The 26,818-nt window shown below is 56.6% G+C and overlaps 1 protein-coding gene across 20 annotated transcripts in view; it reads left to right on the plus strand.

Annotated features, from left to right (window-relative positions):
* The window catches only part of Chd5 (chromodomain helicase DNA binding protein 5), a 50,235-nt gene that overhangs the window by 13,054 nt on the left and 10,363 nt on the right, over positions 1-26,818 (plus strand). For 7 of the 20 annotated variants that reach the window (XM_076565752.1, XM_076565748.1, XM_076565755.1 and 4 more), the window contains exons 3-26: positions 1,018-1,197; positions 3,650-3,768; positions 4,205-4,443; positions 6,170-6,291; positions 7,116-7,239; positions 8,198-8,364; positions 8,468-8,689; positions 10,302-10,508; positions 10,739-10,950; positions 13,276-13,407; positions 13,489-13,597; positions 14,443-14,634; positions 14,742-14,942; positions 16,879-17,016; positions 17,105-17,226; positions 18,025-18,198; positions 18,567-18,708; positions 20,053-20,184; positions 22,435-22,552; positions 23,163-23,287; positions 24,186-24,417; positions 24,627-24,737; positions 24,993-25,165; positions 25,786-25,960. In XM_076565752.1, coding sequence (XP_076421867.1) covers positions 1,018-1,197; positions 3,650-3,768; positions 4,205-4,443; positions 6,170-6,291; positions 7,116-7,239; positions 8,198-8,364; positions 8,468-8,689; positions 10,302-10,508; positions 10,739-10,950; positions 13,276-13,407; positions 13,489-13,597; positions 14,443-14,634; positions 14,742-14,942; positions 16,879-17,016; positions 17,105-17,226; positions 18,025-18,198; positions 18,567-18,708; positions 20,053-20,184; positions 22,435-22,552; positions 23,163-23,287; positions 24,186-24,417; positions 24,627-24,737; positions 24,993-25,165; positions 25,786-25,960 — 3,868 coding nt within the window. Of the gene's footprint in view, positions 1-1,017; positions 1,198-3,649; positions 3,769-4,204; positions 4,444-6,169; positions 6,292-7,115; positions 7,240-8,197; positions 8,365-8,467; positions 8,690-10,301; positions 10,509-10,738; positions 10,951-13,275; positions 13,408-13,488; positions 13,598-14,442; positions 14,635-14,741; positions 14,943-16,878; positions 17,017-17,104; positions 17,227-18,024; positions 18,199-18,566; positions 18,709-20,052; positions 20,185-22,434; positions 22,553-23,162; positions 23,288-24,185; positions 24,418-24,626; positions 24,738-24,992; positions 25,166-25,785; positions 25,970-26,818 lie in introns of all 20 variants that reach the window. The other 13 variants (XM_076565749.1, XM_076565746.1, XM_076565754.1 and 10 more) reach the window with 3 other exon arrangements.

The raw sequence follows: 26,818 nt of genomic DNA on the forward strand, positions 1-26,818 counted from the left end.
GCTTCCAGGAAGATATGGGTGGTGTCTTCCCAGGGGGACTGCACGGAGAAGCCCCTTCAGTGACATGTCCAACCTCAGCTGAGTGACTGGGAAAGGCAAGAGAATGTTGAGGGGCCCCCGAGATTCTCCAGACAGACCCTGCTGCCCCTCCTTCCCCGCGTCTCCCGTCATCTCCCTACCTCTCTTCTGCTCTTTTCTCCTTCCCTCTCCCCAGCTCTGTTTTCACAGTGCATTCCCTGCATTTCTGACTCTCCCCATCTCTTCTCACGCCTGTCTTTGCTCACCTTGAAAATGCCTCACAGCAGTCACAAAGGTGACAAGCCCTGAGCTGGTAATTGTAGTGGCAGTGACAACCTGTCCCTGCAGACCCACGTAGGACCCTCCAAGTCACAGGCAAACTGTTTCCTTCCAGGGACAGTGTCCTTCTGGTGGGCCTGCTATGACTGTAGACACCCTCATCTCCATATAAATGGGCCATTTTCTGCTTGTACAGACAGGAAACAAAATCAAGGAGTCAATCTTAAGAGCTGCCTAATTTACCTTTTCTACCATTGAGATGGAGTGGCCATTCTGGAGACAGGCTTGTACCGTGGTGGCCTCTGGAGAGCTGGTCCTCAGTGCGCTCATTCACGGCTGGCTTCACCAGGAGGAAGGGTACAGGGTGGGTGCTAGTGGATGGATCCGCTCCCGTTTGGTGCTTTTCCTGCACACTTTGGTTTTCTACACTGGTCATCATGGCCTCTACCAGGAGTTCCTGGAGGGCAGCGCCATCGTGCTTCCAAAATCCATTACGACCAAAGCAGAAGCTGAGCTTGCCCTGGGCTAGCCACACCACACTTCATCTGCCTGGGGAATCCTGGTTTCACTCAAGGTCACCTCACCATTCGGTCAGTCACCTCTGTTCATGCTCGCTTATCAGCACACCATGGATGAAGAGAGATGGTGGCCGAGTAACTTATCCAGGTCTTTGGCGTTCTGGGGTGTCTGGCAGCCTCACCGTTCTCCTTTGTCTTCCAGGGGAGCAACGATGAACTGTCGGAAAATGAGGAGGATCTGGAAGAGAAGTCGGAGAGCGAAGGTAGCGATTACTCCCCGACCAAGAAGAAGAAGAAGAAACTGAAGGAGAAGAAGGAGAAGAAAGCCAAGCGGAAAAAGAGGGATGAGGACGAGGATGACAATGGCGATGGGTGCTTGAAGGTAATTACCGGGGCCGGGCCGGGCCGGGCAGGACGGAGGTGCCCTCAGAGCCTGAGCCAGGCAGGCCACGCAGAGCTCTGTGCACATGCACGTGACGTCTCAGCTTCTGAGAACGCAGGGAGAAGTTGGGAGTCTGTGGCCGCAATGGTGCGCTGTCTTGTTGACAGATTGGGGCTGCTCCCGGCAACAGCTTGCCCGCCCGAGCATGCAGCTGTTTCTGGAAAGAATGATACATAGTGTGAGCTCAAGTTTGGTGTCGGGAACCTCTTGCCTGGAGCAATTTGGGGAAATAAAACAACAAACGAAGTGTTTGCCACAAGCATCTGCCGGACAGCCCCGAGTGGCCAGCTCTGCCTGGGTACTTGGCGCACTCTGTAGTTCTGCCCACGTGGGCATTCCTCCAGTCTCTCGGTGAACTTGGAGCTGCATGGCTGTGGCCGTGGCGGGCCTGGCTGTCCTTTCGGCATGGGCATCTTTGTGACAAAGCAGGTCAGGGCAACCCAGTTGAACTGAGGCCATCCCCTGGGCTGTGAGGAATGGGTGGGTGACCTCACGTCGTCAGGAATAGTTTGTGAGCTACGACGTGGCACCATAGACATCAACAGTCGCTGCCGGGCAGCAGATGGCTATGAATGATTGAGACTGGAGTGCTTAAGGAGCAGTTCTTCCTTGGGGGTGTCCCGACACCCAGTACGATCCCATTAGTCACCGGTGGGTGTGCTGGGATTCAGCTGTGACTGGAGTATCCTTGGGGACAGTTTTGAGAAGTTAACTCCAGGGGCTGTTGAGGACATCATCACCTGCTTGTTTCTCTGCTCTTCGGAGGTGCCATCAGGAATGGCAGGAGGGGGCAGGTTGGCCACGGGAGGGTGTCCCCCATGGAACCATCTCTGAGCTGTTGTGGAACCGGGTTCCTAAGCCCTTTTGCTTTGCGAGCCATTTCTGGGACATAGGTAACTGGGGACTCAGGGAAGGTTTGTGCACCAGCTGGGTGGCCTTCCACTGCAGGGGCCGAAAGTCAGCTTCCAAGGGGACTTGAGGGGACAGGGCAGACAGTCCTGTGTGGCATTCACTGGTGTCCCCAAGGCTGTAAATGTTTCTCTCTCTGCTTCTGTGGATGGGGGTCTGTGTCGCCTGGCTGCTCAGAAAGGCCAGGGATTGTGGCAGAGACTACGTGCTGACGGGCTTAAGGGGTGAGGGCTTGGGGTGGTGGGGACAGCGCAAGGTTACCTGGGAGAGGGAGGGCATGGGAGAGGGAGGGCATGGGAGAGGGAGGGCATGGGAGAGGGAGGGCATGGGAGAGGGAGGGCATGGGAGAGGGAGGTGTCCGGGTTCTGTGATGACAGTCACTAGAACATTCATTCCTTTCCCAAGCTCCTGTGCTAATTCTCCCTGCCAGGCAGAATGAGGAAACTGAGGCAGGAGGGTGAACTAACTTGTCTACCTCTCACTGCTGGGATCGGGGAGAGCCATGGTTAGAACTGACCCAGAGCAAGGCTGGAGGATGGCTCAGCGGTTAAGAGCACTGGCTGCTCTTCCAGAGGACCTGAGTTCAATTCCCAGCAACCACATGGTGGCTAAAAACTGTGACTCCAGTGTGTGTGTGTGTGTGTGTGTGTGTGTGTGTGTGTGTGTGTGTGTGTGTGAGGGAGAGAGAGAGAGAGAGAGTGTGTGAGTGTGTGTGTGAACCCGATGCCCTCTTCTGGCCTTGACTGGCACCAGGTGTACATGTGGTGCACAGACATACATGTAGGCAGAACATTGATACACATAAAAAGAAATACATTAAAAATAGCTGGGTGTAGTAGCAAATGCTCTTAATCCCAGTAGAGGCAGGAGGATCTTTGTGAGTGCTAGACCGACCTGGTCTACAGAGCGAGTTCCAGAACAGCCAGGGCTGCATAGAGAGACCCTCTCTCAAATAAAAAAAAAATGAATTTCTCCACAGCCAGCCCATCATCCCGCACCGCTAGGCCATCTTGTCCTCTAGCTCTCTGACCCCTGGGATAGCCCTGTTGAACACTCACAGGAGACCTTAGGGATGTCACACACTCCCTTAGCACCACATCCGGGAGGTGACTGAGGGGCTCTTCCAGCACTGCCCTTTGGTGGGCCCCCACTTCATCCCGTCACTCTGTCCCGGCCTGCCCCCGCCCCCCCCCCCACTTCATCCCGTCACTCTGTCCCGGCCTGCCCCCGCCCCAGCTGTCTGCCTCCACTCTCTGGAGAAATGTGTGTGACCTTTCCCCAGTCTCAACATTAAAACTCACGGTATCCCGTGAGCTGGCATCTGAGACATGCCACTGGTGGAGCTGGCGGGATAGGTGGGTGTGGCATTCCGCTGTCTCAGTGGTAGGTGAGAGTTGTTCTTGGGTTGGCTTCTTTCTCAGAGGAAGGGGCAGGTCAGAAGGCTCTGCCCCCGATCCCACTCTGGGACCCCATATCTCTGCAGGAGCCCAAGTCCTCGGGACAGCTCATGGCTGAGTGGGGCCTTGATGATGTCGACTACCTGTTCTCAGAGGAAGACTACCATACGCTGACCAACTACAAGGCCTTCAGCCAGTTCCTCCGGTGGGCCAGGGGCTGGCTGCTGTGGCTGGGGGGCCATGGGGGTTGTGCTTGCCTGGGGCACCTAGTCAGGGGATGTGGACAGAGAGGCCGCTGGGCTCCTTAGTGGATGAGGACTGTAAGAGCAGTCACTGACCTGGGGAGGGCTTGAGGTCAGGACCCCTACATTTTAACGTAGCAGATGGTTGGGCCTACTTCCCTCACGGGCCCTGTCCTGGGTCCTTCTGTGGGGGATGGCCTGCTGCAGGCCCCTCTCTGGCCTGCAGCCCAGACAGAAACATGCAGGAGTCAGGAGTGTGCTGGGGTGTGCTCTGGTCCCATCTCTGCCCTTTCCCTGTCCCACTTCCTGCCAGTTTCTCTACCAGGACTGTGGGGTGGGCCACACCTCACAGGTGTGAAAGGGTGGCCACTCCCTCATCTTCCTGTATTTCTCCCACAGGCCGCTCATTGCCAAGAAGAACCCGAAGATTCCCATGTCCAAAATGATGACTGTCTTGGGGGCCAAGTGGCGAGAATTCAGCGCCAACAACCCATTTAAGGGTAGCTCAGCAGCAGCAGCTGCGGCGGCTGTGGCTGCAGCTGTGGAGACGGTGACCATCGCTCCTCCACTGGCCATCAGTCCCCAGCAGGTGCCCCAGCCTCTGCCCATCCGCAAGGCCAAGACCAAAGAAGGCAAAGGTAAGGCTGTGGGTGAGTGGCCACTGAGTCATGTCTGCAGATCTGTGCCCACCCCGATCCCACAGGTCAGCTAGGGGCTCTCCTCATGGAGGACCCAGTATTTTACGTGACCTCAGGCTGACGCCCCTTTTCAAAGCTTCTGTCCTGTCTCCTGCAGGGGAGGGTGGGGAAGCTGAGGAGTTGTATTCCAAGGCATGAGCTTATTCTAGCCCACCTCAACCCCTGCTGGCATGGAGGTGGGGGTCCACAGAATGGAATAGTTCCAGCCTTGGACTTACAGAAGTTTGAGGCAGTTTGGGTTAGCCTGCTGACCCTCCCAAGTGAGCACCTCCTCCGTCAGGGTCTTTCTGTGTCAAGTCCCTGTTTAGGGACCTCACAAGACTGAGTATGACCAGGGCTGGAAGGACATCAAAAGGCCCAGGTCCAGCCGGGTGGTGGTCGGCGCACGCCTTTAATCCCAGCACTCGGGAGGCAGAGCCAGGTGGATCTCTGTGAGTTTGAGGCCAGCCTGGGCTACAGAGCGAGATCCAGGACAGGCACCAAAGCTACACAGAGAAACCCTGTCTCGAAAAACAAAAACCAACCAAACAAACAAAAGAGCCAGGTCCAGTCTGACTCCATGCAGATGGACTAGGGTGGAGGGCAAGCAGGGACTTCTGCTTCGGAGGGACCAGGCTGCAGCCTGGGGGGATGTTCTGGCGTCTGAGAGGCTGGGGACCTTGACCTTCCCCAGTGGGAACATTAACTGCTCTGTCTTCCGTGTTTTGGGATTTGATGGGCTGAGAGGAGCCTAGGGCCCCCATGTGTCTTGGTGTCCAGGACAATGCTGAGTATTGTGCCTGGCACCTCTGTTTTATGTCTCAGGTGTCTGATGGGTGAGTGCCAGGGGCTGCCCGATTCATCTTCTCCTGCCCCATCTCTGTGCACCCCCCATTTCCTATTTTCTCACTTCCACCTGCCCAGGAGCTACTGCCAAACTGTTGATTCCCTGAGCTGCCTATTCGAGCTCAAGAGATTGAAATAGCTTTTCTGTGGCATGCCCTGAGTGCAGCTGGGTCCCCATATTCATGTCCTTGCGTGTGGTGTAGCCATAGGAGAACTGGGCAAAGCTACCTAGCAAGGGTGTGAATCTATCACCATGTCCTATGCCTTCTTCTGGCAGCAGGATGGGCTGCTGGGGTGGGGACGGGGTCAATATTCCCTAGGTGCCTAATCGCTGCATGGCCAACGTCACAAAGCCCAGGGTGACAGGAAAGTTGGGGGTAGCCATGGAAATGCCTGGAGCCCATGGTGTGGGAGGCTGGTGGCCTGGCTTTGGGTACCAGGATGACTCTCTAGGGATCCAGGCATGGATCACAGGTGGGCAGTGTCGCTCCAGCGGCCCACCCTGCTGGTACAGAAGCCGCGGGGCTCCTTGGAAGCAAGTCAGTTGCATAGTGTCGAGGCTGTTCCTGAGTTGGTAGGCATTTCTAAGCGTCCATAGCAGATGACCAGCACGGTGTCCAAGACAGCCAGGCTTGAGTCAGGTTTGTCTCCTCATCACTTTCCATGTAGCCTGAGCGAGAGCTTTGCCTCTCAGACCCCCTGTTTTCTCACCAGAAAAGGGGTGGTGGTACACGAGACGTGAGCCATTCCTCATTGGAGCCTTGGTGCTCAGTGAAGTGGCAGGGGAGAAATGCGCCACCGGCGGCAGTGTTGGTCATTTCAGTCCTTCTCACGATGCCAGGGCCTGGAGTGAGGAAGAAGACCAAAGGCGCCAAAGACGCCAAGAAAAAGGGGCGCGGCAAGCGAGTGGCAGGGCTCAAGTTCCGCTTTGGAGGGATCAGCAAGAGGAAGAAGGGGTCCTCGGTGAGTGTGTGTGCACGTGTATATGCCAGGGGCTGAGGGGAGGGCACAGAGTGGGCCACACTCGTTTCCCGAGCTAACTGAAACAAGCCCTGCACCCTCCTCCCAGTCTCCGTATGTACAGGCCTGCTGGGTCTCAGTTTCCCCATTTACTGGTGGATCTGGGAGCTTAGCTGCGGCGGCGGCGGCTGCTGCCCACAGTGTGGCTCCATCAGGCCAGAGGATCAGCTGGCCTTTCACAGGGCGTGCTTGGGCGGGGGGGGGGGGGGGGGGGGGGGGGGCGGAGCCCTGGGAAGCGGCCTGTTTGACCAGGCTGGCGGAGCCATGATTCCTCTCCTCGACCCATGTCTCATCCTTCTCTCCTCACCCCTGCTGGGCAGATGTCCCTTCTCCCGGCTCTGCTGAACTTTTCTGTGTCACTTGGTGGGGGCAAGTGCCAGGTTGTGAGGTTGGCTGCTCTTGAAGGGAGCATGGTCCTGCCCTAGATGTAGCAGACCAGCTCAGCTCCCGAGGAGCCATTAATCTATCAGGCATGTCCACTGAGAGAGATCTGTGGAGATTCCCTAGGGGAGGGGTTCTTTAGGGTGGCCCTTGAAGGATATGTAGGAGTTAGGCAGTCAGCGGTCAGAGCCTGGGGAAACTGTATGGAGCAGAACTGTTGGAGGGGCCAGAATTACTCCAGAGCAGGAGCCGCAGGGATGGCGGGCCTGCAAAGTGCTGTACACTAGCACAGTTTCTAGCCGGGCTGGACGACGGAGCAAAGCCACAGGGAGTCTTCAGAGCTCCTGGCCCCGCCCTACCCAAACCATCGACCTCCTTTCCGGCAGAGCGAGGAGGACGAGCGTGAGGAGTCAGATCTGGACAACGCCAGCATCCACAGCTCTTCCGTGCGCTCCGAGTGCTCTGCAGCTCTGGGCAAGAAGAACAAGAGGAGGCGCAAGAAGAAGAGGAGTAGGGCTCTTCTCCAAGGGGCGGGGCTCTTCTCCAAGGGGCGGGGCTCCTCTCCAAGGGGCGGGCTCTTCTCCAAGGGGCGGGCTCTTCTCCAAGGGGCGGGGCTCCTCTCCAAGGGGCGGGGCTTCTCTCCAAGGGGCGAGGCTCTTCTCCAAGGGGCGGGGCTCTTCTCCAAGGGGTGGGGCTCTTCTCCAAGGGGCGGGGCTCCTCTCCAAGGGCGGGGCTCCCCTCCAAGGGGCGGGGCTCCTCTCCAAGGGGCGGGCTCTTCTCCAAGGGGCGGGGCTCCTCTCCAAGGGGCGGGGCTCCTCTCCAAGGGGTGGGGCTCCTCTCCAAGGGGCGGGGCTTCTCCGTGATGGGGGTGCAGCGTGGGGGAAGGGCATCCTCACGTCCCAGGCTCTCCCAACCTCAGCCAGGCAGTCTCCCTGTGCTCCTCAGCCGGCCTTGTCCACTGTCTTGTCCTAGGGAGGAAGAAGTAAGAAGCTAGCTAGGGTTTCTCAGTGTGAAGCCCTAGCAGAGTGGGGAGTGGAGGAGGAGGCGCTTAAGCTCACTCAGCTCCCCGTCAGTTACCCACTCAGCTCCCGACCCACCGAGTACCCCACCCCTCCCTCCTCTCTCCCTCTCTTTGGCTTTTGAGACGGGGTCTGACTACATAGCTCTAGCTGGTCTAGAACTTGCTATGTAGACAGGGCTGGCCTTGAACTCATAGAGATGGCCCTGTCTCAGCCTCCTGAGTTCTGGTTCCTGCTCTTCTTTCTCTATGTGCACAGTCTGTCCGTCCTTCCTTGTCTCTCCCATCTGTCCACCTTCACACTCCCCTCCCCCCGGTTGTTCACTCCCTTGATCTGTCAGCCCATCCACTGGAAATCATTCAAGCACCTATCATGTGCCCGTCTGGCCTGGGGTGGTGGAAATGGTTGTGTGCGGCAGGCCGTGGTCATCGCCTCTCTCCCCGTTCCAGTTGATGATGGCGACGGTTATGAGACAGACCACCAGGACTACTGTGAAGTGTGCCAGCAGGGCGGGGAGATCATTCTGTGCGACACTTGCCCGAGGGCCTACCACCTGGTCTGCCTGGACCCGGAGCTGGAGAAGGCTCCGGAGGGCAAGTGGAGCTGCCCACACTGTGTACGCTGTGGCCGGGGTCCGGACTGGAGTTGGTGGGCCTGGGGACGGGTGCCTGTGGGAGGGGCCCCGGCCCAAGCTTCACCCACCTGGACTCCCCCTGCAGGAGAAGGAGGGGGTCCAGTGGGAGCCGAAGGACGACGATGAGGAAGAGGAGGAGGGCGGCTGTGAGGAGGAGGAGGATGATCACATGGAGTTCTGCCGCGTGTGCAAGGATGGTGGCGAGCTCCTGTGTTGCGATGCCTGCCCCTCCTCCTACCATCTGCACTGCCTCAACCCGCCGCTGCCCGAGATCCCCAACGGTGAATGGCTCTGCCCGCGCTGTACAGTGAGTGTTACACCTCCCGCCCCAGTCGCCCCGCCCACCGGACCCTGAGCCCGCCCCCGCTGGCCGGGCCACGCCCCAAACAAGCACGTACTCAAAGACCCGCCCACCGTCTCACTGCGCCTGCTCTCCCCTGAATCCCCTTAGGACTTCTTATTGAGAATTTATTCTGAGCTAAGAACCTCTCATTCCTACTGGGAACTGAGCCCAAGAGGCCTCACATTGAGCTGTAACTCTATCCATTGACTTTTAAATATTGTTTTGGGGTTGCTTGGGCGTGGAACCCAGGGCCTATATGCCAGGCAAGCTCTAACCAATGGGCTACACCCAAGGCTCGTCTTCAGCAGAAAAACGAGGCCCAGTGAGGCACCCTGGACCTGGTGTCCCCAGGCTGGGTTAGTGACAGAGTGGTGGCCCCACAGCCTGGAGTTTATGAAGGGAGGGACATGACTCTTCCCATGTCCCTCGACTCGTCACTGTGGGCACCGAAGGTTCCATGTGTGGAGGAGCTGCCCTGTCCTCCAGTGCTGGATATCCTGTCCCACAGGGTCCCCTCTGTCTTGTGCATATGTCTGTATCGCGTGTGTGTGCATGTCCTTGTCTGCGTAAGGGCTGGAGAGAGCCCTCTGATGGGTGCAGCCTTCTTAGCTGTCCTGAGAACACCCCTCCTTGGGGTGGTACCCAGCTCTTCTGGGTTCCTCCCTGCAGGAGGCCAGGGTATGGTTGGTTCTGGGGTGTGTGGTGCACAGTGCATGTCCACACCTGTGCTTTGACACCAACAGCCCTTCCAGGCAGAGGAAAAGAGGCCAGTTTTACAGGCAAGGGACAGGCTGACAGGATGTGTACTTAGGTACATGGATGGATGATGGCAGAGCTGAGACCTGTCTACTACAGAGCTATCTCCCTAAACTGATTGTTTTACCTCATTCCATCTAGGGCTCAGATCTGCCCTTGTGAGGGTCACAGCCGATCCAGGCTATCTCAGAGTAGCCCAGAGCATAGGTGCTGAGGTGTGACTGCTGGATTGCTCTGGTCTGCCAGACATCAGCTCCCTGGAGGCCCATGGCTCTTAGGGTCTGAGTGTGTGTGTGTGTTCCCCAGCCAGCTCAGGTGCACAGGCCTGCACGTAGCCCTGCTTGTCATAAGGGACATGGCCAGGACTGTAGTATTCATGCGTGTCAGGCAGGGCTCCAGTCCTGTGGCTGCTGTGGGTCAGGATATGGTGTGATTGTTCTTAGGGTTTCGTAGGGCAGGGGGTAATGTGTGGATGCATGGATAGGGAAGTCTGGAGTTTTGTTTGTCTCCTTGCTTAGTGGATTTTATTGTCTCCTTCTGCCCTATGTGTGTCGTGGGCTCAGTCTCCCTGATTTAACTTCCAGGTTCTGAGGAGGCTCACTGTCAGTTTGTCAAGTACAAAGGTCTGCTTGGACCCACAAGCTCCATTGCTCGTCTCCTGCATGCACAGCACATGTGGACCCCTGAGGAAGGGAGGGATGCCAGAGTCCCCTTGGCACTGTGTTGACTTGGGAACCTGTGTGGCGGTCTACCGTCATGGGAGCTTCAGGGTGGGACCTTGTGACTTGACCCTGAGCTTGCTGACATCCTCTGTTCACAGTGTCCCCCACTGAAGGGCAAAGTTCAGCGGATCCTACACTGGCGGTGGACTGAACCCCCAGCTCCCTTTATGGTGGGGCTGCCAGGACCAGAGGTGGAGCCAGGCATGCCCCCGCCCAAGCCTCTGGAGGGCATTCCTGAGAGAGAATTCTTTGTCAAGTGGGCTGGGCTCTCTTACTGGCACTGCTCCTGGGTGAAGGAGCTACAGGTGAGACTCCCGGGCAGCATGGTATAAGCCTGGGGCCCTCCAGGGTGGGCAAGAACAGGCTGGCATGTGCTGTTCAGCCTCCACCGCCCCCCAGGCATGGGTGGGAGCTGGGGATGGCACTGAGGAGGAGGCTTGTCCCACCTAGGAGGGAGCTGGGACCTGAAGGGCTGGGCTGGGGTCCCAGGCAAGCATCCTTCTCCCTTTCATAACTTGGACTTCTCTGTGGGCAGCTGGAGCTGTACCACACCGTGATGTATCGCAACTACCAAAGAAAGAATGATATGGATGAGCCACCACCCTTCGATTACGGCTCTGGTGATGAGGACGGTAAGAGCGAGAAGCGGAAGAACAAGGACCCCCTCTATGCCAAGATGGAGGAGCGTTTCTACCGTTACGGCATCAAGCCAGAGTGGATGATGGTCCACCGCATCCTGAACCACAGGTGAGGGCGGCAGGCTTGCCTTTCAGAGCCAGGGATGGGTGCAGCAGGGCAGGAGGAGGGGCAGGGACACACAACTGCAGAGGATGGATAGGGCTGCCCAGCCAGGAGGGTCATCCACCTGCACAGGTACCCTCACGCTCAACATTCTCGTTTACCGTTGGGCAGTCCCAGAAGGGTGCAGATGTGGGAAACGTGATGAACAGTCTGTGAAACGTGTGCAAAGCAGCTGCTCTGTGGGGCGGGACGTGTGCTGTCTCAGGCTCCTTCCAAATTGGGAGCCAATTAGGGACTGAGGTCAGCAGGATGATTCTGGGAGCCAAGCGGTCCAAGAAAGGATCCGTGGGTGTTAGTATCCCAAGAGGCACATTCAAGGAATATACTCGGCATGGGGCTGGCCATGGTGGTGCACACCTTTAATCCCAGTGCTTGGGATGCAGGGGCAGGCAGATCTCTGTGAGTTCAAGACCAGCCTGGTCTACATAGCCAGTTCCAGGACAGCCTGAGCTGCGTAGAGAGGTCCGGGGGCTGGAGAGATGGCTCAGTGGTTGAGAGCACTGGCTGCTCTTGCAAAAGACCTGGGTTGGCTTCTCAGCACCCATATGGCAGCTCACTACCTCGTGTAATTCCAGTTCTAGATAATCAGATAGCTCTCCTGACCTCTGTGGGCACTGGGCACACATGTGGTACACATATATATGTGTAGGCATTCACACGTTCACATGTATTTATAAAATAGACTTTTTTTTTTTTTTTTTGAGACAAGGTCTTGCTGTGTAGCCTTGACTGACCTGGAACTTACTATGTAGACAAGGATGGCCTTAAACTCAGAGATCCACCTGCCCCTGCCTCTTGAGTGCTGGTATAAAAGGCATGTATCAGCATGTCAGGCTAAAAAAAAAAATCTTAGAAAAGAATGTTTTCAGCAAGGCCTAGTTACCTGCCTGGAGCCACAGAGCTGAGAAGGCCGCAGGATTGGGACCTAGACCCAGTCTTTTGGTAGGACTGGTATTTTCTTAGCCAGGGTTCCTAACCCCTATGCCACCTCTCACTAAAGTCTGGCATTCCCAGGTGCTTAGTGGTCAGAGAAGCCAGGGCAAAGAGGCCCAGCAGGAGGGTGTAGGCTGGGGGAGCCAGCTTCTGAGCAGTGGGTGGTGTGAGCCTCTGCTGATTCCTCGGCTCAGGGGCTGGAGGGCAGGTGGTGGCTGCCAGAAGGCCTTGGGAAGGGCCCAGAGTACCGGTCACACGGTGGCCTTCCCACTCTGTCCCCGACCACAGGCCCTATGGACAGTTATTGTGAGCGCAGAGGAGGTGAAGAACCTCTGTGGCCATGGACTTCTGAGCTGGTCGTCACGTGACATGGGCGCTGGGCAGCCTCAATGGGGTGGTTTGGAGAGAACAGGAAAACAAGAATAAGGTGTCTTACTGACTGTGAAGCACCCTGCCCATTCCCAGACTCCAGATGGTACCTGAGCTGTGCCTGGGGTTGACTTGCCCCCCCTTTTCTTTTATAAAAATGCATGCTCAAGTGAAAAGGACAATTTCCTCTGCACCCTCAAAGAGGAGCCGGTGAATCTCCCAGAGTGTGCATAACAACCAATTATTTATTGAAAATAAGCCACTGGTTTCCATGGTGACTGAGAATTGGCCTTGCTCTTTGTGGTTCCCCAGGCCCCACCATCCATTTGGCCTCACCCTTGCCATTTAGGGGTGCCACGGTTCCCTGGCTTTGCTGGGCCCTCCTGGCCTGGCCGCTGTGTCCACTCAGATCCAGCAGGAGACCTCCAGGGTTCTTTCAGTGGCCGCTGTGGGGTGTGGTCATTGGGTTCTCACATCACTGGGGACCTTTAGAAGAGGCTGTCCACTCCTGCAGAGACTGGCTCTGTCTGCTTTGTAGGGAGAGAGCTACACTCTGGATTGATACTGCAAAATGCATTGAACTTTTTACGTTAGAAAATGAGGTCTCTGAGCAGGGAGAGATTCATGGTGTCATTTCCTGTGTTCAGATTACGTAGAGCGCGGACTCACCCCTGCAACAGAGACTGGAAAGGACCCCGGTTGCATCTTCTTAGGCCTCTGTTAGCACAGCCTCCCATTGTCCCTGTCTCTGTGTGTCTGCCGCTCTCTCCACACCTTTATCTCTTTTTGTAAGTGGTGTGGCTTGGGGCAAGCTACTAAACCTCTCGAGGGCTCTTGCCCTGGTGCCCTCCTCCTGGTTGGTCTCGGAATACTAGGACACCATGGATATGAGCAGATTGGCGTTTTATGTGGGGCCCTGCCTGGAAAATATGCACGCGCCTCCTGCATCTTCTGCTTCTTGTGTTGCAGCTTTGACAAGAAGGGGGACGTGCATTACCTGATCAAGTGGAAGGATTTACCCTATGACCAGTGCACCTGGGAGATTGATGACATCGACATCCCCTACTACGACAACCTGAAGCAGACCTACTGGGGCCACAGGTGTGCTGGCAGCCAGGTGTGGGGTGCTGGGGCCCCTCCGGCCTTGAGCTGTGCCCTTCTGAGCCTGATGCTTCTACCCAGGGAGTTGATGCTGGGAGAGGATGCCAGGCTTCCCAAGAGGCTGGTCAAGAAGGGCAAGAAGCTGAAGGACGATAAACAAGAGAAGCCACCGGACACGCCCATCGTGGATGTGAGCTGAGAGGGGGAGGAAGCGGGAGTGCTGGATTGCCAGGTTCACCACCCGAGCCTTGGCAGTACAGGGAGGCCTTTCCTCAGGGACCATTCCCTAGGCTCTCATGGCTGGCCATTTTCAGTGACACTGAGGCTGTATGGGCCAGTGGGAAGAGCCTACTGGTCTGGAACTCAGGGATTGGCCTGATCCTACCTCTTGAGTTCTGGGATTAAAGACAGGCACCACACCATGCTGGATCCCTTGGGCATGTTTTAAGAAGCCTGCCTTAGGCTGGGGATAGAGCTCAGTTTGTAGATTGCTTGCCTAGCATGTCCAAGCCCTTGGGCTCAATCATTAGTGTGGCTTAAACTGAATGTAGTGATACATGTCTTTGACCCCAGCACTCAGGAGTTGGAGGCAGAAGAATCAGAAGTTCAGGATCATCCTTAGCTACGCAGTTGAGTTGGAGGCCACCACGGACCATAGGAGACTTATCAAACAAAACAAAACAAAACAAAACAAAACAAAACAAAACAAAACACCCCAAAAAACCAAACCAAACCAAACCAAAACACCCAGCAGTATCAACAACAACCCAAAACCGAAAAGACCAGGACCCATGGTGGGGACACAGTCCACTGGGGGTACCTTATTGGGAAAGTGACCTGGAGATAATGGACAAAAGGGAGCACAGAGTGATGTACTGGGTAAGAGCTGTGCTTTGGGCAGGTGTTAGAGCAGGGGCCAGCGGGTGTTTCTTGGAAGGAGAGGCATCCTAGGTCAGACCTCAAGCAGAGCGAGGCAAGCCAAGCCGGTGGTCCAGGACTCAGGATGTGTCTGATTCTTGCCTCCCCCTCCCACAGCCCACAGTCAAGTTCGACAAGCAGCCGTGGTACATCGACTCCACAGGAGGCACGCTGCACCCTTACCAGCTGGAGGGCCTCAACTGGTTACGTTTCTCCTGGGCCCAGGGCACCGACACCATCCTGGCTGACGAGATGGGTTTGGGCAAGACCGTGCAGACCATTGTCTTTCTCTATTCCCTGTACAAGGAGGTGGGCAGGCCGGAGGGCAAGTGGGTCTGGGTAGATGGGTGCTGGGCAGGCGGGGTCTGGTGCCATCTGCTGGCAGCCAGCTTCACCGCCTCAGGCTCTCTCTGCAGGGCCACTCCAAGGGGCCTTACCTTGTCAGCGCGCCCCTGTCCACCATCATCAACTGGGAACGTGAGTTTGAGATGTGGGCGCCTGACTTTTACGTGGTCACCTACACGGGGGACAAGGAGAGCCGCTCTGTGATCCGTGAGAACGAGTTTTCCTTCGAGGACAACGCCATTCGTGGTGGGAAGAAAGTATTCCGCATGAAGGTGAGTGCTGTCTTTACCCCAGCCCCAGGAAGGCAAATCTGCAGTGTTCAGGTCCCTGTGCCCAGCCCGAGTGGGCCAGTACCACAGTTGCTCTGTACTGACGTAATGGAGCATCATCACCTGAGGGTTAGTCCACAGAGCTGCTCTTGACTGTCTGGAAGCCAGCTGGCCAGCTAGGCTCCCTCTGAGGCCCCAGGAGGGGCCTTTTCTACCTCTTCCAACTTCGGGTATCTGAAAATCCCCTGACTTATGGCTACATTTCTCTGTCCCTGTCTCTGTTGTTACCTGGAATCTTTCTTGGGTGTCTTCCTCTCATGAAGACACTACTCATGCTGGATTGAGAGACACTCATATCTTAGCCAAATAACTCTTACCTGCCAAGTCTTGTTTCAAAAAAGGAATAAAAGCGTTCAGGTGGATGTGAATGGAGAGGCGATCTTCATCCCAGTACCCAGCTGTGTGTCGGGTTATGAGGCTTCCCTGTGCCTCAGAGCCTGCTCAGTGGAACGTAGCTCCGGCTTGCAGAGCTTCTGGGGGCCAAGAGTTAGTAAACAGTGGGCGTGGCCAAGAGGTGTCTGCTTTGTGCTTTAGTCCCCAGGGGGTCTTTGTCACAGGGCAGGCCATGACCCAGAAGCTCTTGGGAGCAGGGGGATGACTGTCTGCACTGGTAAAATATCCAAGCCAGGCTCATGGGATGACTGAGTGCAAGCCTGAGCGCATGTGTTTCATCCTGGGAACTCATGTAAAAAGGCCAGACATGGGGATGTGTGTCTGTGGTCCCCTCACTCTTAGGACAAAAATGGGAGGCAAGGACAGAAGAGCTTCCCGGGCTTGCCTTCAAGGCTTAGATGTGTGTGTGTGTGTGTGTGTGTGTGTGTGTGTGTGTGTGTGTGTGTGCGCGCGCACGCGCGCGCGCGCGCGCACAGGAGGAGGGCGGTTCTAGGACCCAGAGGTGGTGGATGACTTCAGGCAAACAGCCTGATACACAGATCCATAAGAGAACTCACAGGGACTGTGATAGCACGCACAGGACCTACACACAAGCTCAGCCACACAAAACCAGCAGACAGGAGAAGTGGGCGCCAAGTCCCACCTCTAGCCAGGAAGCCATCTGCAGTTGGCAGCTGCTGGAAGAGGGGCAGTCGCTTTTCTTCAGTGTGGCGACACTGAGTGTGTGAACCACAGGTCAGGCTTCAGCTCAGGAGCAGCTGGCCAACCAGGCTCCATGTTTAGAATGAAAGAACTGGGTGGGTAGGGTGGTGGGAGGGGATCTGGGAGGAGTTGGGGGATGGGAAAGAATATGATTAAAGTATATTGTGGGAAATTCTCAGAGTAAGTGAAAAGATCATTAAAAGAAAGAAAGCTGTAGGTTACCTAGCCTGGTGTATGCAGCCTGGCAGGAACAAAAGAGACCATTTCAACGAGCAGAAAACTGACTCCCAAGGTCATCCTCTGTCCACATGCTCACCATGGCGCACACCCCTGCACTCACACCACATACGCTGTTGAGACAAGGTCTCATCATTGTGTACCAGGCTAGCCTTCGGACTCCTGCCTCACTGGGATGGCAGGCCTGTGCTACTGTGTCTGGCTTTGTGTGGGCTCTGGAGACCCACACTCCAGTCTTCCGAGCTTACCCACTGAGCCATCTCCCCAGCCCTGGCGGCAATTATATCCTTAAACACTTTCTGCCCAGGACTGGTTGAATGCCTGGATGTGGAACGTGCAGAACAGAGGACTATTATTTTTCACCTTCTGCAATGACACCTTCTCCAGGGCACTGAGATTTGTCCACTGACGCGCCTCGTGACAGCGTCATTCCTCCAGGACTCCCCAGATGCTGGCGGGGCTCTCACTCACACTTTCTCCACTGTCCCTGTCCCTTTGGTCTACCCTGTCCCTGCAGCCTCCTTCACGTTCTTGTCCCTCCCCACAGAAGGAAGTGCAGATCAAATTCCACGTGCTGCTCACCTCCTATGAGCTCATCACCATCGACCAAGCCATCCTGGGCTCCATCGAGTGGGCCTGCCTCGTGGTGGACGAGGCCCACCGGCTTAAGAACAACCAGTCCAAGGTAGGAGGCACTGACTGCGGGCTTATCCCCCGCTGTGTGGCCGCTGCTCTGTGCCTCCCTCCTGACAGCCCTTCTCTTCCCCCCAAAGTTCTTTAGGGTCTTGAATAGCTACAAGATCGACTACAAGCTGCTGCTGACAGGGACCCCCCTCCAGAACAACCTGGAAGAGCTATTCCATCTCCTCAACTTCCTGACTCCAGAGAGGTTCAAGTGCGTCCCCTGGGTTGCAGCCCTGTGAAGGCGTGGCAGCCGCCTACTCTGGCTCCGAGAACTGCTTGGGGACCTTGGTTTCCCCATTAGTGAAATGGGAGCATGGGCAGTATTCTGTGGTGATCCTGTGTGGGCAGGTCTCGGCATTCTCCTTCCCTGGGGAAATGACAGCTGTCCCAGCAAGCCGTGGTTTTCTTCAGCACTGTCCCAGAAGGCCCTGGGGCTTCTCCTGGGTTCCTACCCTGTGTTCCCCAGCCTACCCCTGGCTCATTTCACCCACAGTGACTTAAATGACCCACATGAGCACAATGATGGCAAGCGGAGGCCAGAGCTGGGGTGGGGTGGAGATGGGAGCGAAGTTGGCCCCCTGCTTCCTAGGCCTCCTCATCTCGATTTAATCCTTGTTCATTTGCTCAGAATTGTAGAGAGGGCTCAGGGAGGAGGGGCCTGTTTTGGGTGTTGATTCAAGGGCAGGGTGTAGCGTGCTGAATCACGTGACCTTGAGTGCTCATCCGCCTTGGTCTCCTTTTCTGTAGTCTGGGTGTCTCTGGGAACTCATGTGCAGAATAGCTGTGAGGATGGGGAGGGATCCTATGTGGCAGAGGACTGTGACATGTGTCCTGATGCAGGCTGAGACGGGGCCTGAGTGGCTACTCAGCAGTACCAAGGCTTTCTGGACCACCGGCCTTTGGGCTCTGCTGGCCGGGGGCCCTGTCCTCTGTCTCATCCTCCCTGGTTCTGATTTCTCTGCAGAGGGCTGTGGTCTGCTCTGACTCTTATCCCATCTCTTTGTTGCAGCAATCTGGAAGGCTTCCTGGAGGAGTTTGCTGACATCTCCAAAGAAGACCAGATCAAAAAACTGCATGACCTGCTGGGGCCGCACATGCTCCGGAGGCTCAAGGCTGACGTATTTAAGAACATGCCGGCTAAGACAGAGCTGATCGTCCGTGTGGAGCTGAGCCAGATGCAGAAGTGAGTGAGGCAGGCTCAGCTCCGTCCTGCAGCACCTGGCCCATCTCCTGGTCTGGAGTCCTCAGCCACCCCTTCCTGCAGACCCCATCTGGCTCCCCTGACCTTTTCCTGGGTTGGCAGGAGGGCTGCTTGCCTGCAGAGGCCTTGCTCACTGCATCTCCTTCCCCTTTCGTGGACTGGAGTCAGGCCGCCCAAGTTCTATTGATGTCTCCCATTGGCTCGCCGGGTAACCCGTGCCCTGTGGGAAGGCTTCCTGTGCCACTCTGTACATGGTGCCTCGGGACCCCACCAGTCTTCCTGAAGGTAGAGCCTACCCCGTTAGGAGTGTGGGGGGCCTCCAGCCGACCTTGTCCCACACCCTGTTGCAGGAAGTACTACAAGTTCATCCTCACACGGAACTTTGAGGCACTCAACTCCAAGGGGGGCGGCAACCAGGTGTCTCTGCTCAACATCATGATGGACCTGAAGAAGTGCTGCAACCACCCGTACCTCTTCCCTGTGGCTGCCGTGGTGGGTTCCCCGTGGCCGGGTCCCTGTGGTCATCATGGCAGGTCCCAGTGGGCACTGTGTTGGGTTCCTCGTGCCCATCAGGGCATGTTTCCATGGCTGCTTTGTTGGGTCCCCTGCTCTAGTAGGTGACCTGTGGACATCATGGTAGCTCTCTACTGGCTGCTGTGTTCCCTGTGGCCACTGTGATAGGTTAACTCTGGTCATCACGGCAGATCTCAAATGTGATCAAGTTCCCTGTGGTCATGGTGGGTCCCTGTGTCTGCCATAGTGGGTTCTCTATGACCATCATCTAGGCCCCGAGTGACTGATGTGTTCCCTGTGGACAATGTGGTGTGGTCTCTTCCCTGTGGCCGTATAGGGGCCTGGCTGTGTTAGTGGGTTTCTTGTGGCCCCTGTGGAAGGTGCCCATGGCTGGGTGCTTTGGTCTCCACTCCTCTATTCCTTCCTGACAATGAATGCCAGAGGTGACATGTATCTCCATCCTGTCCCTTTGGTGATGGGGGACATTTTTGGAAGCTGCCTCTTCCCACGGCTTGGCCCCAGGTCATTTCTTCCTAATCCCTCCGAGTAGCCCCAAAGCCTCCCCAGCCTCAGCACTGGGCCTCCAGGGAGCTTTGAGGACTGACCTGGCTTCACTTTGTCCCCGAGGGAGCTTATCCTGGGTGAGCCTGAGTGGCAGCAGTGACTGAGACACTGGACTCTGGATTTGTCCAGCCTGGTGCTTTGATCATGGGTGGTTGATGCTCCTTGTGGAGCCCTGGGGCTTCTCCTTTGTCAAGTGAAACAATAGTGATACCTTCCCAGAAAGGCCCTGGAGAGTTTCCGAGGAGAAAGTTCACAGGGAGCTGAGGACTAGGCTCTCGGTGGGCCTCGCCGGTCACCACCCCCCAACACTGCCCTTTGGGTTCAACTCATCCTCTGCTGTCACCTCTCCCCCATTACTGCAGAGCCGGGCATGCTGGCTGTACTGGGGTGACCTCACTGTGGGCCACTGGAGGTCCTTGTGACCTGGTGGACTCCTCTGGGATCTGCCTTTAGATTGACCTGCCCATCTGGGGCCAGAGATGGATGCACCTTCCAGGGCCCATAGCGACCAAGCCAGGCTTCTGTGGGAAGGTCCCTGGGCTTCATTTCAGCACTAGGCCAAGAGTGAGGCTGGCAGGCCTGTGTCTGGAGCCAGGCTCCCTGTGACCCACACTATTGAGCCTGCTTGGGTTTGTACTCTGTGCTCAGTAGAGCAGAAGGTCAGGTGGCCCACGGCCAGGCACTTGCCCATCACTACAGTCTCGTTGGTGCCAGAGCCAGAGGGAGAGCCACCAAGGCTCTGCTCCACTGTGCCCACAGGAGGCCCCTGTGCTGCCCAATGGCTCCTATGATGGCAGCTCCCTGGTCAAGTCTTCAGGGAAGCTCATGCTGCTGCAGAAGATGCTCAAGAAGCTGCGGGATGAAGGACATCGAGTGCTGATCTTCTCCCAGGTGGGCTACCCCTCAGCCAGGTCACATCCACAGGGGAGTCAGCTGACTGAGGGCTGAAGGCCTCTGAGCCCCTGCATGACACATCTGGGTACCACGTTCACGGAGACAGGGTCTGGTTGCTATAGAGACCAGCATATCCCCATCTCATCTCCCTATACCTGACCCTCTGGCCCGTGTGTCCAGGCTGGTATGATAGCCCCCTCTCTTTTGTTCAGCCTCTTTTCACCCCCCGCGGCTTGGTTGCTAAGGTAGTCCTGAAGTTGGTCTGGGAGGACCCCACGATGGGGGCAGCTCCAGGAGCTCCTCTCTGTAGCTTGCTCCGAGGACCCACTGGTGACAATGCTTTCTGTGTGTGCAGAAGCGGGGCCACCCAGCTCAGTGGTTCTCTCCCTCTTCCTCTGCTCGTTGTTCGGCTCATCATGTTTCAGTCTGGTTTCTGGGCACAGACAGGAATGTATAGGCTCTTCCCTCAAACTGTCCAGTCTGGAGGGAAAAAGACAACTCATGAGACACTTGTCCAAACTGACTGTCAGGGCTGTGTTGGAGGTTACACAGTGATGAGGGTCCTAGGACTAAAAACACTTGCCTGGGATGAGACGGAGCGAGGCTATTTCTCAGCATGAGTGTGGGGTTCAATTCTCCTGTGTAAAAAGTTGAGTGAAAAGGCTTGCTGGTGCCTGCCAGTGGCAGGCTGGGGTGGGGAGTGGGCACAGAGACCGAGGAGGCAGCCAGGCCCATGACTACAGCTGGACTGGGTGGCAGCTGGCAGGCTGCATCCATTTTCTCTGCTGACACCATTTCTGCCACAAAACGTGAGTCAGGTTGAAGGTCCTAGGAGCCCAAGTTGTGGAAACGATTGTGATAGAAATATACTGGGGGAGAAATGACAGGGATGTGGCCCTCCCATTTATATGATCTGACAAACCCAGACCCCGCCAAACTCTTCAGGAACACATCTACATCCATCCCATAAAACAATAATTAGAACTGAAATGAAGAGAGAATACCCTGGAAAACACTGTAAACATTTTGGGATTTTCGAAAGTTATGGAGTGACTTGTTCATAAAGGAAGAAATTAGACACAGGAAGGAAGAGATAGCGTAAGAAACAACAGATCAGAACGTAGGCGGCTGGAGAGACGGCTCAGGGTGAAGGGAGCCTGCTGCTCTTGCCGAGGACTGGGGTTTGGTCACCAGCACCCACAGCATGCAGCTTGCCACCTCCCATCAGACCATTTCCAGGGTATCAGACATCCTCTTCTGGTCTCTGAAGGCACCTGTGTGCATGTGCACATACACACATGTGGACACACATACACGTAAATAAAAAAAAAACTTAAAAAATGCAGAGGACTTTAGACACTGAAAGAGAACACTGTGTAAGACTGGATAAATAAACTCTCACCATTGAAAAAACACTGATGACCTGGAACCCGAGGCTGAGGAATTTCCCAGCATGCATCAGAAACAGATGAGAAAGCGGGGAGGATGTCTGAGGAGGCACTGCCAGGAATTGCAGAGAAAGCACCAGGAAATTGTGAAAGTCGTATTTGTAGACTCAGAGTCTCAGTGGTCTCAGATCTGCAGTGCTCCATGGAAGACTAAGCAGGGTCCGAATCAACAGGCCAGCCCCTGGACACCAGCTAGGGGAAACAACTTAGCCTCAGACCTTTGGAGGAGGGACGCTCAACCCTCAGACTTACCAATCACAGCAGGTGGTGAGGGCAGTGTCCGAATCCCCATGCTTTGAAGCAGGGTGTCTGCTGGTAGTTTCTTATAATTGAACTGTCTAAGGACAGGAGGGGACCAGACAGGACTCTGGGTGCTCTGAGGGGCTGCTCATGGGAGGTAACATTGGGAATATAACATAAAGGAGGTGACATTGAAGCTCTCTAGGCAGTGAGGGGCCCGTGTATGTCAGGAGTCATGTGGTTGGGAGTAGGTATGGGGAGAGATATGGACTTGCAGGGTGTTGATGCCAGCAGAGGGCCTGGGGCTGTCTTTTGGGGAGATGGGAGTGAACCAGAGGCTTGTGCCTGAGGCTCTGTATGGGGGCTGCTCTGGAGAGTAGATGGTGGGTGAGAGGTGAGGTTGGGGGCTGCGTTCTTTTTAGGAAGGCTGCTTTGGCCATGTCCTCCAGCTCTGGAATTCTCTTACCCATGGTGGGGTCCTGGCTTGGTAGCAGTGACTCAGGAATCTGTTCTTTTTTTTTTTTTTTTTTTTTTTTTTTTTTTTTTTTTTTTTTGGTAGATGACCAAGATGTTGGACCTCTTGGAGGACTTCCTGGAGTATGAGGGCTACAAGTATGAGCGAATTGATGGAGGCATCACTGGGGGCCTCCGGCAAGAGGCCATCGACAGATTCAATGGTACCCATCCCTCTCAAGGGACCCCGGGTCTCTGGGGGTCTTAGTCTGACCATCCAATTAAGTGCTTCCCAAGCTGATTTGCAAATGGAAGAAACACACCGGTTCTTAGGCCACAACTGTTTTCCCTTGTTATTATTTTCTTAAGATCTTACTATGTAGCTCAGACTCACCTCTAGCTCACCATCCTCCTGCCTCAGTCTCCCATGGCTGGGGTTACATGTGTACCACCATGCCAGACACTTTTTGCAGTCTGTTGGGTTCTAAGGAGACTCAGCAGACAAGCTCTCTAAGCAGCATTAGAGATGGACAAGAAGAAGACAGAGTGGGAAGGAAAGGCCACTTGCCGCAAACTGGCTGGCCCTCCTGGTTGACGGCCACCTGGGCCTTGAAAGTTGGCTTCCTTCTCATGCTGGCTCCCTCCAGCTTGGCCAGGGCCCAGCACCAGCAGGGTTGTGTGAGCCCGGCAGACGATGTGGCTGCTCCTCTGGGGTCGCAGCCTGTCCTCTGCCAGGGGACCTTTGCTCCGGTGCCTGCCCTCCTCTGTGCCTTCTCCCTGACCCTGCCCAGGTGTGCCCACTAACTCACCTGTGCCCTCTGGCCTCTTTCTCAGCTCCTGGGGCCCAGCAGTTCTGCTTCCTGCTCTCGACCCGGGCCGGTGGCTTGGGCATCAATCTGGCCACAGCAGACACAGTCATCATCTACGACTCGGACTGGAACCCTCACAATGACATCCAGGTCTGTGTCCCGCCCCTTGTGCCCTCAGCACCTCTACCCTTCCTCCCCTCCGTACGCCTTCGCGTCCCTGGCGCTGTGCCCCTGGTGTGGAACCTCCCCCTAAAAGGGGGCCCTGGGAGGTGAGGGGAGGAGGGGCAGGGGAGGTGTTCAAGACGCACAGCAACTTGAATGACGGTCTTGATCTGTCCCGTTTTGGAGGGGTAGGAATACAGGGAGCCTGCCGGACACAGGGGAGAGGAGGGAATGGAGGGAACAGACGGGGTGACAGAGAAGGATGGAGAGAGAGCAGGGTGTAGGGGTGCCACCCCATGTTCTCCAGCCACCTCACTCTGGGGCAGGACATGACACACTTTGACAGTTTGGGGTACACACACACACACACACACACACACACACACACACACACACGCTTGTGTGTCACATACCCTGCCACACCAGGGCCGTATCGTATAGAGACACAGTGGAGTCCCAGGCATATCCACCAGGTCAGTTCCCAGGCCTTGCTGCGTTTCCAGCACATGGCTTTTCCGTCCCGTGATCACTCACACACAATGAGATGTAGCCCACCTTCCCCTGATCCAGCACTGGAGTCCCAGGACGCCTCATTTCCATCAAGCATGCAGGTCACTGTTCCTGGACACACCCTTGTATGCCTGGAGTCACACCTACATCCACATGCCGGGCATATTTTCACTCTCAACCAAACTGGCCACAGGCCACAGTGCTGCTGGACACTGAAGTGTGCCCAGATGCACTGCTCTCCCCACAGTGCACCTCCCTGTGTGGTCCGGCTGCCCCTCCAGGACCACGGGCCTCCCCTACGGTCCTCCTCGGTGCACCTGGCTGTGGCCTGGAGCCCTGAGTCAAGCCCTGGGTGCTGAGCTGCGGTCTCCCCCAGGCCTTCAGCCGCGCTCACCGCATCGGGCAGAACAAGAAGGTGATGATCTACCGGTTCGTGACCCGGGCCTCTGTGGAGGAGCGCATCACTCAGGTGGCCAAGCGCAAGATGATGCTCACACATTTGGTGGTGCGGCCTGGCCTGGGCTCCAAGTCAGGCTCCATGACCAAGCAGGAGCTGGACGACATCCTTAAGTTCGGCACGGAGGAGCTCTTCAAGGATGACGTGGAGGGTGGGTCTCCCTTCTGTGGGAGCGTGATGGGGGCACGAGGTAGCCCTGTTTGAGGCATACCCATCCAGGACCTCAGGGTCCCTGTCCTCTTCTCTAATCCAGCTTGGGACACCCCCAGAGTGAGTTAGGGTTGCATCTCCGCTTGCTGCCCCCCAACCCCGCAGTTCCTCAGTGCCCTGGCCCAGTGTCCCTGCTCTTCTGCTCTTCAGGCATGATGTCCCAGGGCCAGAGGCCTGCCACACCCATCCCCGATGTGCAGTCCTCCAAGGGCGGATCTCTGGCTGCCAGTGCGAAGAAAAAGCATGGCAGTACCCCACCAGGTAGGGGCCCACCTGAGTCACCCACAGCCTTTGTCTAGTCAGGTGGCTGCTCCCGGACCCGAGGAGGTCCTCTGCTGCCCATGGCTCCACTGTTGGCTGTGGGTGGGTGGGGAGGAATGTCACACCTGCCCGGGTTCCGGTGTAGCTTCCTCGCCTGGTCACCAACCTTCTCACCTAGTAGAAGGGCCACCTTGGCAGGTGACCCTGAGGTTGAACCTGGGCACCTACATCTGTGTTCACCTGTTCACCCCTCAGGTGACAACAAGGATGTGGAAGACAGCAGCGTGATCCACTATGATGATGCGGCCATATCCAAGCTGCTGGACCGGAACCAGGATGCCACAGATGACACGGAGCTACAAAACATGAACGAGTACCTGAGCTCCTTCAAGGTGGCACAGTATGTGGTCCGCGAGGAAGACGGCGTGGTAAGGCCAGAGTGCCACGCTGCCCCTGGCAGCCCCACCCTGCGCTTCCCCCCACCCTCCATAGAACACGCTACCTCCGGTGTCTTGAGAAGCCCAATTGCCGCTACAGCTCCTAGTCTCTCCCATTGGCTCCAGCCATCCTTGCAAACCTGGGCATTGGTTATAGTTCCCTTTAAAACCATGAACCTGCTGGGCAATGGGGGGGGGGGGCTGCCTTTAACCCCGGCACTCAGGAGGCAGAAGCAGGTGGATCTCTGAGTTTGAGGCTAGCATGGTCTACAGAATGAGTTCCAGGACAGGCTGGGCTACACGGAGAAACCCTGTCTCAAAAACCAAAAACCAAAACCAAACAAACAACTCAAAACAGCAACAAAACGAAAAACAAATATAAAACCATGAACCCCGAGGGCAGTGTCGGAAGCCAGAGTTTCCCACCGAGGCCAGGATGTCATGTGGAGTGAGGGACAGTGGCAGGGAGGAGACCAGCTAGGGCTGGAGCCATCAGGGAGGGCTTTCTGGAGTAGGCAAGCCCCTCACTTGCCCCAGGGGTCTGTGAAGGTGGGTGAGGTGTGGCAGAAGCACCTGGGTGTGGCCAGCCCTCCCCCACATCACGTCCCCAGGAGGAGGTGGAGCGGGAGGTGATTAAGCAGGAGGAGAATGTGGACCCTGACTACTGGGAGAAGCTGCTGCGTCACCACTATGAGCAGCAGCAGGAGGACTTGGCCCGCAACCTGGGCAAGGGCAAGCGCATCCGCAAGCAAGTCAACTACAACGACGCCTCCCAGGAGGACCAGGGTGCGTGTGGTGAGCAGGGGCACCCCCACACAGGCTGTAGGGTGTGTGTGAGCAGGGGCACCCCCACACAGGGCTGTAGGGTGTGTGTGAGCAGGGGCACCCCCACACAGGCTGTAGGGTGTGTGTGAGCAGGGGCACCCCCACACAGGGGCTGTAGGGTGTGTGTGTGTGAGCAGGGGCACCCCCACACAGGGCTGCAGGGTGTGTGTGTGTGAGCAGGGGCACCCCCACACGGGCTGCAGGGTGTGTGTGTGTGAGCAGGGGCACCCCCACACAGGGGCTGTAGGGTGTGTGTGAGCAGGGGCACCCCCACACGGGCTGCAGGGTGTGTGTGTGTGAGCAGGGGCACCCCCACACAGGGGCTGTAGGGTGTGTGTGTGTGAGCAGGGGCACCCCCACACAGGGGCTGCAGGGCGTGTGTGAGCAGGGGCACCCCCACACAGGGGCTGCAGGGCGTGTGTGAGCAGGGGCACCCCCACACAGGGCTGTAGGGTGTGTGTGTGTGAGCAGGGGCACCCCCACACAGGGGCTGTAGGGTGTGTGTGTGTGAGCAGGGGCACCCCCACACAGGGGCTGCAGGGCGTGTGTGAGCAGGGGCACCCCCACACAGGGCTGTAGGGTGTGTGTGTGTGAGCAGGGGCACCCCCACACAGGGCTGTAGGGTGTGTGTGAGCAGGGGCACTCCCACACAGGGGCTGTAGGGTGTGTGTGAGCAGGGGCACTCCCACACAGGGGCTGTAGCAGGTGTGTGTGAGCAGGGGCACCCCCACACAGGGGCTGTAGGGTGTGTGTGAGCAGGGGCACTCCCACACAGGGGCTGTAGGGTGTGTGTGAGCAGGGGCACCCCCACACAGGGGC

This window comes from Peromyscus maniculatus, chromosome 2, assembly GCF_049852395.1.
Source record: "Peromyscus maniculatus bairdii isolate BWxNUB_F1_BW_parent chromosome 2, HU_Pman_BW_mat_3.1, whole genome shotgun sequence".
In the NCBI taxonomy this organism is placed as follows: domain Eukaryota; kingdom Metazoa; phylum Chordata; class Mammalia; order Rodentia; family Cricetidae; genus Peromyscus; species Peromyscus maniculatus.